Source organism: Castor canadensis, chromosome X (genome assembly GCF_047511655.1).
Source record: "Castor canadensis chromosome X, mCasCan1.hap1v2, whole genome shotgun sequence".
NCBI classification, from domain to species: domain Eukaryota; kingdom Metazoa; phylum Chordata; class Mammalia; order Rodentia; family Castoridae; genus Castor; species Castor canadensis.
In genome coordinates, this window is record NC_133405.1 from 17,913,532 (window position 1) to 17,927,710 (window position 14,179).

General features: G+C 36.6%; 1 protein-coding gene across 6 annotated transcripts; it reads left to right on the forward strand.

Annotated features, from left to right (window-relative positions):
• The first annotated feature begins 760 nt into the window (after window positions 1-760).
• Window positions 761-13,590, forward strand: LOC141419919 (polyserase-2-like). Of its 6 annotated transcripts, none has more exons than XR_012444651.1 (9): window positions 761-6,641; window positions 7,157-7,325; window positions 8,678-8,937; window positions 9,095-9,228; window positions 9,350-9,650; window positions 10,984-11,119; window positions 11,461-11,563; window positions 12,507-12,640; window positions 13,159-13,297. XR_012444651.1 is itself a non-coding variant. In XM_074064363.1 (9 exons), the coding sequence occupies exons 2-9, from the start codon at window positions 7,283-7,285 to the stop codon at window positions 13,429-13,431; spliced, it is 1,539 nt and encodes a 512-aa protein (XP_073920464.1). In that variant the 5' UTR covers window positions 761-6,641; window positions 7,157-7,282; the 3' UTR covers window positions 13,432-13,590. The 6 variants fall into 6 exon arrangements, 5 of the variants coding, with proteins under 5 accessions (XP_073920464.1, XP_073920459.1, XP_073920460.1 ...); XM_074064363.1 differs by having other exon boundaries at window positions 7,157-7,335; window positions 11,461-11,708; window positions 13,159-13,590; XM_074064358.1 differs by having other exon boundaries at window positions 11,461-11,708; window positions 13,159-13,590.
• The last annotated feature ends 589 nt before the right edge of the window (window positions 13,591-14,179 follow it).

Genomic DNA, 14,179 nt, shown 5'->3' on the forward strand with positions numbered 1-14,179 from the left:
AATTAGTCCCTCAACAAAAACTGTAAGTAATATGGCCATGCTGTGGTTGAAGACAAAATATCCAGCAGTAAATACATGGGCTGTCTCTGAATTTGATTCAGTGTCATTGTGGACCCAGGTTGCTTCTCTATCAATACATCCCTTGGTATGGTTTGAAACTGGAACAGTCCCCCTGTGGAATGAAACTAAGTCTGCATTAAATCCCAGGAAACAGTTTGAAACTGATATAGTCACGCAATGGACTTATACTAAATCACCAGCAACTTCACGGGCACATCTGTTATCTGAAACAAAAATAATTTTTACCAAGGCTGAATCTCAATCATCAAACCTCTGGATACAAGGTGAATCTGATGTAGTCAAAACATGGATTCAGGATAAAACTCAAGGAATAAATCCTTGGACTGCACCATGGATTCAGCAAGAAGTTCAAGAAATACATCTCTGGTCAGAGACTGTATCTGATATAGATGCTATGTGGACTAATAAAACATTTGAATTTCCAAAAGGAAATCCCAGGTCACAATCTACAACTGTCACAATATGGACATTAGATGAATTTCCAGTAGTAAATCAATGGGTTCACACACTAGAAGATGTAGAAAAACTGTGGTCCAAAGATGAATTTCCAGTACTAAGTCCTTTAACAAAGACAATGAGCAATAGCTTTACACTATGGTCTCAGGGAGAGTCTCCAACAATAAATCTATGGAGTGTATCTATGTCAGATACAATTAAACTATGGACTGATGTTGTAATTCAAACAGTAGAGTTTTGGACAAAGGCTGTAGCTCCTACAGTCACAGTATGGCTCCAGAGTGATTCTCCATCAGGACCTCTATCTGATACAGTCACACTGCCATGGGCTCAGGCTGAATATCCACCAACAAACTTGTGGACACAAACTAGAGCTGATAGAGTCACAACACAATGGCTGCAGGCTGAATATTCTCCATGTAGTCTATGGAGTAAGCATGGAACTGAAATAATAACAGCATCATGGCTTCAGACTGAATCTTCACCAGAACATTTATGTATACTCCCACAGCGGCCCCAGGCTTTTAAATCTTTAGCAGGAAATCCATTGCCAGAGCCTTTGTCTGACAAAGTCATACCTTTCAGGTCCCACACTGAATCTTCCTCAGTAAATCTATGGCCACGGATGGTATCTGATATAATCACACCACTATGGTTTCGGAGTGAACCTGTATCTAGAAATCTGTGGTCAGAATCTGTAACTGATACAATCACACCATCAAAGCTTCTTCTAGAATCTCCACCAGTAAGTGTAAGGACAGTGCCTTTATCAAATAGAATAAAACCACCTTGGTTCCAGGCTGAATTAAAAGGAGTACATCTATGGACAATACTTGTATCTGATACAGTAACAGTACTGTGGACTCAGGCTGAATATCCAGGAAGAATTTCCTGGACAGAACTTATTGCTGATATATTCACAACATGGACTCAGTCTGAATTTCTAACAGTAAACCCCGGGATTCAATCTGTCTCTTCTGCATTCACACCGTGGCACCAGGCTGAGTCTCCAACAGTAAGACATTGGACACAACTAACATCTGATTCAGTTTTAGTGTGGAACCAATCTGCTGCATCTACACTAAATCACTGGACACAGTCTAAAACTGATACATTTACAGAGTGGACAAATAGTCAATTCACAAACGTCAAGCATCCAACAGAAGCTGTATCTAATATATTGAATCAAGCTGAAATTGCAAAAACAAATTCCTGGACAAAACTTGAAACTGATACTGTGTTACAGGTGGCTCAGGCTAATTCTGAAATCATCAATCCATGGATACAAGCAATAGATAATACAGTAACACCATTGGTTCAGGGTGTTTCTTTAGCAAAAAGTCCTTGGACACAGTTTGAATCTGATATAATCACAACGTGGACTCAGACCCTAATACCAGCTGTAAATCCATTGACGATGACTGTAACTGGTAGAGATACCCTGTGGAGCCTAGCTGAAATTATGTCAGTAAATTCTCAGGTACAATCTGCAACAGAAATATTCACACAATTGATTCAAAACCAAACTATTGCAGCAAATGTCTTGACACACTCTATATTTAATCAAGTCATTCTTTTTAACAAGGCGGTTAGCCCAACAACAAATCACTGGACAAAGCCTGAAGCTAATACAATAGCAATGTGGACACTGGCTAAGTCTCAGAAACAAAAGGCCTGGACAGAAGTTAACTATGAAATAGTCTCATCATGGAATCCAGGTGAATTCTCAGAAGTAAAGATTTGGACACTGCCAGAGGCTGGTATATTCAAGCATCAAGCTGCATCTAAAATTCCTATGATAGAGGATACAGCTAAAATTGTCAAACAGTGGACACAAGCTGAATTTCCAGCAGTAAATACTTGGGCAGAGTCAGTAGTTGATATAATTACAACATGGACACAGACAGAATCTTTAGCAACAAATCTTTACACATTTCTACTTGATAAAGTCACACTAAAGACACAGACTAAATCTCCATTAATAAATACTTTGAACCAAGAAGAAACTATAACTGTCAAATCCAAGATACAGACTGAATCTCCAAAAGTAAATATCCAATCAGAATTTAAGACTCCATTTATATCTCCTTGGGTTGAGTCTGAGCCTGGGGAAGGCACACCATGCATTCATGTGGAAGATCAATGGACAGATCCTGTAACTGAAACAGTCAAATTGTGCATACAAGTTATTTCTACAACATTTAATTCCTTCTTAAGAATGGGAAATATAGCAACTGCATGGTTTAAGGCTGAATCTCCACAAATAAACCCATGGAAGAGTGCTAAAGCATCAGAAGTCATACACAGGATACAGTCTGAATCTTCACCGGTAGAATCCTTGAAAGAAGCTCAAATAGCTAAAGTCAGACCCTGGACCCAGGTTGAATATTCAACATTATCTCCCTGCATAGACAACAGAGATTTGAAAGTAATATCCTGGATAAAGACTGAATATCACCCAATAAATACCTGGTCAGAAGTTACATCTTCAAACACCATACCCTGGACCCAGGTTGAATTTCCACAAGTAGATCCCTTTCCAGTGCCCAAGGATTCAAAATTCATACCTCGGACCCAGGCTGAATCTCTACCAGAATATTCCTGGATAAGGGCAACAATTTCAAAAGAATCCTGGATCCAGAGGGAAGCCCCACAAGGAAACCCCTGGACAAAGGCCACATCTTCAGTAGCCATACACTGGACTCAGGATGAATCTGAATCAGTAGATCCATGGATACAACCTATACAGGTTACATATTCAACAGTAAATACCCGGGCACAGCCCTCATTTAATACTATCATATTACGGACCCATTCTGAATATCCAGCAGTAACCTGGATAAAGTCTATATCTGAAACACTTGCACCATTGATACAGGATGAATTTCAAATATTAGATCCTTGGGTACAATCTGTATCTGAAAAAGTGATGTCCTGGACTCAGGCTACACCTACATCAGAAGAGCTTTGGAAAGAAGTTGTATTTCCTACAATTGCCCCATGGAAACAGAGTGTGTCTCCATCAGTAATTACCTCCACACAATCTGTATTTGAGGTAATCACCTCATGGACCATGGCTAAATTTCCAGCAGTAATTACCTGGATGCAGGCAGGTCCTGATGCACTCATGTCATGGACCCAGAATGAATCTCTAGAAATCAAGACATGGGTAGAGGACACAATTTCCACAATTGAACAGAGAACCAAAGCTGAATATTCATCTTTAAATCTAGAGACACAGATTATAACTTTCAAAATCACAATGGGGATATGAAATGAATCTACATCAACGAAATCAGGGTCAAAGGCTATAGCTTCCAAAATCACAACAGACATCCAGGCTGAGATTTTAGCAGTCAAAACCTGGGCAGAACCTGCAGCTTCAATAGCCACAACTTTTAAGCAGACTGCCTCTTCCACTGTAAACTTTTATGTACAGATTGGAACTGACAAAGGCACAATTTCAACAATTCTTGAAACTGAAGCCAAGAAATCTTGGCTATTGCCAGAAGTTAACACATTCAGAATGTCAGTGCAACATCAGACAGATAATACCAAACCCTTGGTTCAATCTGAAAATCAAGCATCTCTTCTGTGGACACATTCTGAACTTGAAAACAGTAGTCCATGGACCTTACCTGAATTTGGAACAATCTTATCCTGGATAGTACCTGTGCATGTAGCAGCCATATCTTTGCCACAGCCTGACTCTTATATTAGCAAAGCTTCATTTAAAATTCAGGCAGAAAAACCATGGATTCAAACAACCTTTCAAACACTCAGTACTTTCACATCATTTAGTGACAAAGTACAGCTCCAGGCCACACATAAAATCGCTACAGTCATGCCATGGATCCAGTTCAAAATAGGCACATTAGACTACTGGACCCAGTCAGAATATACAGTAAAATTGTGGACTATTTTTGAAACTGGTACAATAAGACCATGGATCCAAAGTGAAACAAACACAGTCAACCCCTGGACCCAACCTAAAACTAGTACAATCAGAGCATTGACACAGGCTGAATCTCAACAAGTTAGGTGCTTGTCTTTGCCAGTACCTGAAACAGTGACACTATTGTCACAAGCTGAAATGGAAGCAGCAAAACACTTGACCATGTCTGATATGAATACTGTTGCACCATGGACCCTAACTCAAAATGATACAATAAAGCAAATGACTCAAATTGAATCTAAAAAAGTTCTTTCTTGGTTTCAGCCAGAAAGGACAATAGCCCATCCCTGGATCCACCTTGAAACTAATATAGTCAGACCTGGATACAATTCTGAAGGCAATGCTGTCCAAACAAGAATCACTACTGAAACCAATACAGTCAGATTCTGGACCTCTTCTGAAATAAAACTTTGGACCCAGTCTGAATCTCAAGCAGTAAGTATGTGGCCTGAAGATAGCAGAGCCACACTTTGGTCTCTAACTCAGAATGATACCATTACATCTTGGTTCCAATTAGAATCTCAAAGGATACTTTCTTGGGCCCAGTTTGAAGGTGGTATAACCAACCCTTGGACTCAGCAGGAAACTGCTACAACTAAACTATGGACCCAATTTGGAACTTTAAAAATTCTTTCCTGGACCCCACCTGATACAATAATATACTGGTTCCATACTCAAATAGATTCAATCACACCCATGAGCCAGCCTCAAACTCAAAAATTCCAAAGTTGGATGCAGACTATAACTCAAGTACGAAAAATTTCACCTGTGACTGAAGTTGGTACAGTAATACCTTGGTTACAGTTTCAAAGTAACACAGTTAGATCCTGGATTCAACTTTATTCCCAAACAGTGAGTCTTGGGACCCATACTGAAGTTGGTATAATTGGGCACTGGACTCAGAAAAGAATTGCTACAGATAACCTTGGGACCAACTCTGAAACTCAAGCAACCAGACCCTGGGACAAGCAGGAAGCTAACACAGTCAGAACTAGGTTCTACCTTCAAGTAAAAACTGTCAGACTGCAGACTTATTCAGAATTCGGTACGTTCAGTACTTTCATCCGATCTGAAATTGGCACAATTCATCATGATTCTTTTATGATCCAGTCAAAAACCCAAGAAGTCAGACCCTGGACCCAGTCTGAAATTGTTATGACTAGATACTGGGTTTTGTCTCAAGTAGTTAAACCACAGACAATGCTAAAAGGAGGAACATTTACACCCTGGATCCAGTCTGAAACTCAACCAGCCACACCATGGACCAAGCCTCAAGTTAATATAACATTCTTTTCTATTCCTGTATCTGATAAATTCAGAACCTGGATCCAACCTAAAACAAAACTACTGCATTACAAAGCTGACATAATTGTGTCACTGATTTCTCCTGAGACTGGAACAATTGGAAAAACTCTGCTAATTGATCATTTGGATAACAAGTCTAAGCTTGTAACATTTTTACCTGTTGAGACTATTTCTACCGCACATCAGTATTTTATAACTTTGTCAACAGAGATAAGTACCATAGAAAGAAAAATTAAAAGCAGTTATCTCCAGCCAAGCCAGCTCACAAACATTTTCCTTCTTACCTTGTCGAGCAAGTGGTTTCCTAGTATAATTGGTCACAAGAACTTTGGCAGCATATTAGAAATTATTGACACAAAAGGAAGCCTTGATGTCCTTTCTGTCTCTCTTAGTTATCTTTCCCCAGGCTTTTCCTTCCTTGTTTCTTGTTCTCTTACATATCCATGTACATTGTTCCCTTCCTGTTTAGTCTTTTCTTCTTGTCCTTATCTTTCACACTGTGTTTTCCCATCTTGCTTCAACTTTTCTTCTCTGGCCTTCTCTCCTGTGCTTTTGCCCTCAACCTCTTCTGATAGTCAGCTCCAGGAACTGTCTTTCTCAAAGTTTATTGAAGATACTATTTTTTCTCACACTTTCTCAACCCTGCATGCTCCTCCAGCAATAAGTTTAACAAAAGAGTTTCCCCTGATGCCTGGATCTCTATCTGGACCCAACTATAAGCATCAGTCTGGACAACAGCCTCTCAATGTTTCCCTGGCTGAGTGTCGCCTAGGTATGATTTGGAAAGACAATCTCCAGGCTCTCTGGCTCTTCAAGACAGCTGTTGTTTCTCACGAGACCACAGGCAAGTTAAATATAGTCATCTGTTTGACTTACTACCTTAGATAAAGAGTCTTTTTGAAGCCGGCAACCAAAATTTCTGAGTAGATCACAAAAGGTTTTCATAGATTTTTGTAGGATTAAATTGAAGATATTTTTCTGAACCAATAGTTAAGAGATCTCTAAATATTGAGAGATTAATACCTTATTTTTCCAGTAAGGGCTTATGACTTAAGTTTTATAAGTACCACTCCTTTCAGAGCATAATATTTCAAAAATATCTGATTGCTTAAATAGATTCTATTATTCTCCTTGAGGAATGAACAGAACAAGTCAAATTATCTTTATCAGGAGAAGTATACAGATACCCTCTGTTACTATACCTAAGTTTATTGTGAATTAGGAAAATAATCCCAAGCACTTCCTCAAAGTTCAGGACATCAAATTTTCAAACTCGTTCCTAAAATAGAAAGTCAGGAAATTCAATGAAGAGGATAATAATACTAACTTTACTCTGTTATACATGTGGATTCATTCTAGAGTGTGGATTACGCCCTGGCCTTGTCTCCCGTTGTCCCAATTGCTGGGAGGCAGAAACAGGTGAATTTCCCTGGATGGTTTCTATGCATCTCTCTTTCTCCCATTTTTGTGCTGGCTCTATTTTGAATGAACAGTGGATTCTTACCTCAGCAAGATGTGCCAATTTCATGTAAGTCTGGGTAAGCCATCTCAAGGTTAATGTATCATAATAAAGTGATGAAAAATTTATGATTTTTTAATGGATACATTTCTTTGAACAAACTAGATGTTCTTTATTTATATAATCAAATTTGATGAGTCTCCTTTTCTATAGAAATGATTGAATTGCTTTCTTAACAACCATTTCCTATTTTATTCTTTTTTCCTCATATACCACTAAAATTTATGTTAATATGTTTCTTGGGGTTAATTTTAGTACCCAAATAAAAAACATTGTGAATTGTAAAATTATGTCTTGCTTTTATATAATTTCACCTATATAGAAGATGGAAAGCATGCTATACCTTTAAAGCATGCTATAACCTTAAATTATAACCTATACTTACACATATTACTTTTTGATTTTATAAAGAGGCAAAAGCAACATGGATTCAGTAGAAATCATACTTTATATTTTGAACTTTGAATATTTAGTACGTATTATGATATTCTGTTATGATGCTAGTCAGTAGTAGTGAGTGGTAGCTCCCAGTAGGCCATGCAATCACATAGTCATTATGACAAGCATCTGTGTTACCCACTGTGTTGCTAAGCTATGCATGTTAACAACCACTGCTGTTAATTAAGTTTGGTGTATGACAGTACTTTCAACTTACAATGTTTTCAACTTAAGATTGGTTTATCAGAATGTAACCTCATAACCAGTGGATAGGCATCTTATTAGAGTTTCTGTTTAGCTTTTTATAACTCCAGATATGCTGTCCTAAAAATTCAATTTGTCGATCTATATTTTGATACTATTTAGCTCAAAAGATTTCTGGCAAACATTTTATTTCCTTATTTTAACATACTGAAGTAGAACCATTAATATAGATAAGAGAAACAGGGCTCATGTAGAAAAAGTGGTCGAACTCTCACATGTTATGTGAGATATTTCAGTTCCTAATTTTCAAAATTCTTATGAGTAAGTATTAAGCACTATAAATATTAGGGAGTACAATAGTGTAGGTTAATACTTTTTAATAAGGATACTGACAAAGTAATTTACTTCTCATTTCTTTTTTTGATGGTATTGGGATTTGAACTCAAGGCCTCATTCTTGCTAGGCAGGTACTCTACCACTTGAGCTACACTCCACCAATACTTTACTTTTCATTTCTGAAGACGTTCATGCCTACTGAGCCTAGGGATGACCTAATATCATTAATAATGTCCTAGTGTTAAATACATGTGCTGACTGAATAGGGAATAGGAATAGTATTTTGGTGCTTACATGGACCCTATCTGATTCATATGATCTAAGGGTTTTTTTCCACATTGAAATTTAGAAATAATAATATTTCTAATGAATTTTCCTTCCAGAAAAAGCTCAGAAGCTCTGGCCTTGGTCCAAGTGGGTCTTATTGATCTACAGGATCCTACCCAAGCTCAGACTGTTGGTATTCATCGTGCTCTGCCCTACTTAGGACCCAAAGGACCTCTTGGACCTGGGCTAATCTTTCTGAAGCAGCCACTACATTTTCAACCCCTGGTTCTTCCTACTTGTCTGGAGGAAAGTTTGGAGCAAGAGAAGAATATACAACTGTATGGCTGCTGGTTACCCAGCTGGTCCCTCATGAGAGGTGAATAATGAAAAAGGCACTGGATTAGAATGGAATGATATGTTTGGAAAAATAGTAATATCCTTTCTTGAGTAACTGAGCATTTATTATATTTCTCTAATCTAGTCTAAAGCAAATCAACAAAATTCACAAACATTTCTTCTCTGTTTTCCATCAGGAAGTCCTGGAATTTTGCAAAAAAGGCACCTAAACATCCTGCAAGCCAGCACTTGTGCCCAGTTTTGGCCCAAGCTGAATGAATTTACTTTCTGTGTGGAGGCCAAGAAAGCTATGGGGGAGGCTGGCTGTAAGGTGACAATTAAAGGGAATGTGAAAGTCAGAAATAAAAAGGATTATCCTCCAACACCAAGATACCTCCTACCATCCTTCAGATAATCAATTGATACTCTGTTCTGTTCCCTCTTTCTTACAGGGTGACTTGGGGGCACCTTTGGTGTGCCATATACAACAAAAGGATACATGGGTACAGGTGGGAATCTTGAGTCACTTTGATGAACATTGCACAAAGCCCTATGTCTTCAGCCAAGTGAGCCCTTTCATTTTCTGGATCCAGGGAGTTACACGGCTCAGCCATGCACCATGGTCCCAAAAAGGACTCATAACTACCTCTGCTTCCATCTCCCTTTCAGTCTCTCCTGCTAGGAATGCTTCAGTTTTAACCTCTACAACTGCTTCTATTCGACCCCACTTCATTTCTCTGCCACAACCTCAGAGTAAGGCCCAATAAAATTATAGTAAGAGAAGTATAAGAAGGAAATTAACAAGGGATTGGAAATACAAAAGAGTGAAAGGAGAAGAGAAAACTCTTTTCTTGAGAAATGCATATTTTTTAAATTTATGAAATCTTTGGAGTGATTTATTTATCGGTCTAAAAAGAAACGTCATAATTAACAATATTGTTTAACTTTCATAATGTTATAGAATATAGATGCCAGTGGTTATTAATATAATTGTCTTGATTGATTACTCTGACATGTAGAATATTGCAATAACTTATCAACTTCTCGGGAGCAAAAAAGAGTAGGGCTAACAATGATACTCAAAAACTTATTCTTCTAACAGAGAGTACTCTACTACTATATAGCACCTTGTGTATATGTTACAATAATTTTTTATTAAAGACGTTTTGTTTTGTTGTCAGTGATAAATAGTGATTTGTAGGCTCTTGTGTGCATTTATTTTACATTAGGGTTATTATCTTTCTTCTTCCCTTGACTATTCTGAAACCTATCACAATATCATCAATGACTATTTCTCATTGTTTACTTGATCTTACTGCCTTTGAAAAATATTTCAGTCCCAGAGTCTGTGTTTTAATCTACTTAATAAGTATTTACTAGCTATCTCAAGTTGCCATATTATAGTGAATAATGATTTTTAAGAATAAGTGAGGCCATATCATCTCTTTGGTGATATACTTCAAATCCTTTCTCACACAGATGAAGAAATCTACAATGAGGATCTTATTTATGATTTTACCTTCATCTTTATCACTTTATTCTTTTTATAGTCAGATTGTTTTCATAAATTTTCTTTTTATCTAGGATTCATTAATAGTACAAGAGGATTTCAAGTGAAAATTCCATATATGCATACATTATATTTTGGTCAAGTTCTCTGTACCCCCTTCTACTGCATATGAGTGAAAATGTGATACTTGGCTTTTTGAGCAGGGCTTATTTCACTAAATGTGATGAGCCCTAGTTCCACCCATTCCCACAAATAGCATAATTTCATTCTTTCCTATGGAGCAGCAATCTTTCATTGTATATATATTCCCACTTATTGACTAGAGACAATTTAAAATTGCTCTATAAATAAACAATGGGTATAGAAAGATAAGAGGAACTTTTTTTCAGGGAAATATCATAGCTGCAAAAGATACAGAAGCTCATGTTTCTAAGTCAGATTTTAAAATGTCAATGTGTTTTAAAGGGATTGAAACATTTAAAATTAGAAAGCTATAACATTCTATGAAATTTATTCTTACTGGCTTTTTTTTGCTTCTTTTTTTTTTTCATTTGTTGGTTGTTTGTTTTTGCTCAGTTTTGGCAGATCGTATTTCTCTGCGATATACTATGCCTTGGCAGGCTATGATCATCAGTTGTGGCAGTCAAATCTGCAGTGGCTCCATAATTAGCAGCTCTTGGGTTCTCACTGCTGCCCATTGTGTCAGGAACATGTAAGTTTATGTCCTGCTTCTTCAAATACTATATAATCCATTACCACCAAGTCAGTTTGTTTAAGCCTTCTTTGGGCAAATTTTGCTTTCTTTGTCCCAAAATCACCTCTTAGGTCCATTACTTATTTGTTTCAGGCAAACATTGAGTTGATTTAACATGTACCTCTATTAGTATTTTCTTCCGAAATCCTATTTCCCAAGTACTAACTTCTTGGTATCTTGATTTCTGTGGAGGTGAAATGCAAGGCTCATGTACCATATCTTAAAAAGACAAATGTGGTTTTTAAGAGTACAGGTTCTGTAGTGAATCCATTTTAAGTAATCTCTATGTATCCACATAGGAATCCAGAAGACACTATAGCGATACTGGGCCTTAGGCATCCTGGGGCACCTCTGAGAGTTGTTAAAGTAACTACTATCCTACTTCATGAGAGATTCCGGTTGGTGAGTGGAGCAGCAAGAAATGATCTAGCTTTGGTACTCCTTCAAGAGGGCCAAAATTCCATTCAGATGTTAGCACCATTGGGGCACTTGAAGAATCTAAATAGCTCAGAATGTTGGCTTTCTGGGCCAAGAATTCTTAAACCAGGTTAGTGATTGTTTTGCTCATTAGGAGAGTAGCTTTAAAAAAATAAAGATTATACTTTTAACTTAAAGTTTAAGAAGTCTCACAACAATTGTGCATATACCTAATTTTAGGACCTTAATTCAGATTAGAAACCTATTTGTACATGTATTTTTATTTCATTCAATGATTGTTTTGATGATGACTCAATAGGATTTTAAGGATATCGTAAGAGGAAGTTTATATGAACATTCAAATGTTGTAAATAAAACAGGGATGATTAGGTTCCAAACTCTTCTAACTTTGGAAAAAAGTTCTGTTTTGTTTTGGCATGTTTAGGAAATTGAATATTCACTTGAATTGGAATTTGGAGGGCTTTTTATTTGGGGGCGTTTGCTATATTAGGTTGAACTCAGGGCATTCACTGTGAGCCACTCTACCAGCCCTATTTTTATAAAGGGTTTTTTGAGATAGGGTCTTGTGAACTATTTACCTGGGCTGGGTTTGAACCACAATCCTGATCTCTGCCTCCTGGGTAGCTAGGATTACAGACGTGAGCTATCAACACCCAGCTGATTTATAAATCAAAATATACAACTTAATTTTCAGGAAATGAAATTTAAAAGTAATTATATTTGCTAAAATGACTCAAAAGAAATGTAAAATGAATGGAATGACTTGAGGGTAAGAAGCTAATGGTAGTGATAAGAAAATCAACAGAACTTCTTAGCATAATAACTTAGAGGTACACGTTTAAATCATCTTCTTGGCTGCTTCACTGTAACCTATATATTTAACTATTTGTATATTCTATTTTCCTAGGAGAGACAGATGAGAACCCAGAAATATTACAGATGCAGGTTATGGGAGCTTCAAGCTGTGCCTACCTCTACCCAGACATAGGCAGTTCTATTGTTTGCTTCATTACTCAGGCCAAAGGCTATGACACAAATATGGTGAGCAGATGAGGTTTATTTTCTTTCCCTTTTTTTTCAGAATCATGAAACTATAGCTTGTCCTTCTATAAAAATTTATCTTTGAATGATGAATATAAGAAAGTGAATCCTTACTCAGTAAGAGTGAACACATGTTAAATAAATTGTAGAACTTCTAAATATGCTAATAATCTATATTATATCTGACACATGCTCTTTATAATATATTCACATAAAACAACTGTTGGACATTTTTGTTATACTACCCACAAGTTAGACATTTTATATATTTTTTCTTATAATTACATTACCCTTTATCTTAAGGTTCAGTAAGTCCAACATTTTCTATTTTCTCAATTGTACAAGAGAACTGTATAGTTTAAATATCAAATATCTTATTTGTCATAATTATTTAGAACACATTTGGGATAAGAACAATATACTTAATCATCTATATTACATCTATAAGTTATAAAATCTAAGATTAAATAATAAAATAGGTTAATTAATTAAATCTGTCTCTACATTTGACTTTACAGGAGCCAGTGAGTCCAGGCAGTGCTGTTATGTGCAGACCAATATCTGGCAATGGCAAATGGAGACAGATAGGCTTCACCAGTCTCAAATCTCTAGCTACCATAGTGAGCCCACACTTCTCCTGGATTTTATCCACTTTAGCAAAAGCAGGCCATCCCTTAAACCAGGACCGTATGCCTTGGATAGAAAAACCTAAGTCCTCTGGTTTCCTTAAATATCCATCCACACTGCTACTTTCCTCAGTAATTATTATTGAAGCACAGATGTTTTTGTAGCCTAGTGACTAGAACAGGTAGTATACATCTGTTCATACTATGATAGTCAAGATACCTGAAGAATAAAGAGAAAATATTGATTTATGCCCTATAAGCTATTCCTACATATTTCTTTTAGTCTTTCCCTGCATAATAAATGACTTATGCTTACTGCCTGAATTAATGACTGTTCTTTGATTAACTATATTCATTTCAAATAAATCAAAGTTGTTATTTAACAAGAAAATGACTCCAGGTATGGGTTACCAGAAAATAAAGTTTTTACAAAGATAGGGAAATCAAACCTCAAAAAGACATTTGTAAATCTCCTAATCTACAAATTTATAATTTACAACTATTAACATACCTCATCTATTTTAAACCATCTGCATTTTCTTTTAAGACACAAAACAGTGCTTATCCCTTTAGCAATTTATAAGGACTTGATTTGGAAAACATATAATGTTCTATCCCAACAAAATAGCACCTTTAATGAATAAACATAGTTAGTTTGCATGCTGTCAATAAATAATGCACACATGAATGAATACTATGAATAGTTTTAGTTACCTGCACTCAACCATGATCATTCATAGGAAAAAACACTACATTTACATACTGTGCTATTGTGAGCAGCATGAAAAAATTTCCTGGAAACATGCTTCAACCTACCTAGGAGGCAAATTATCCTTTAATTCAGGATATATATGTGTATATGCTACTTGACCATTAGTCTCTATAGGAATTATCTCACTAACCACATCAAATC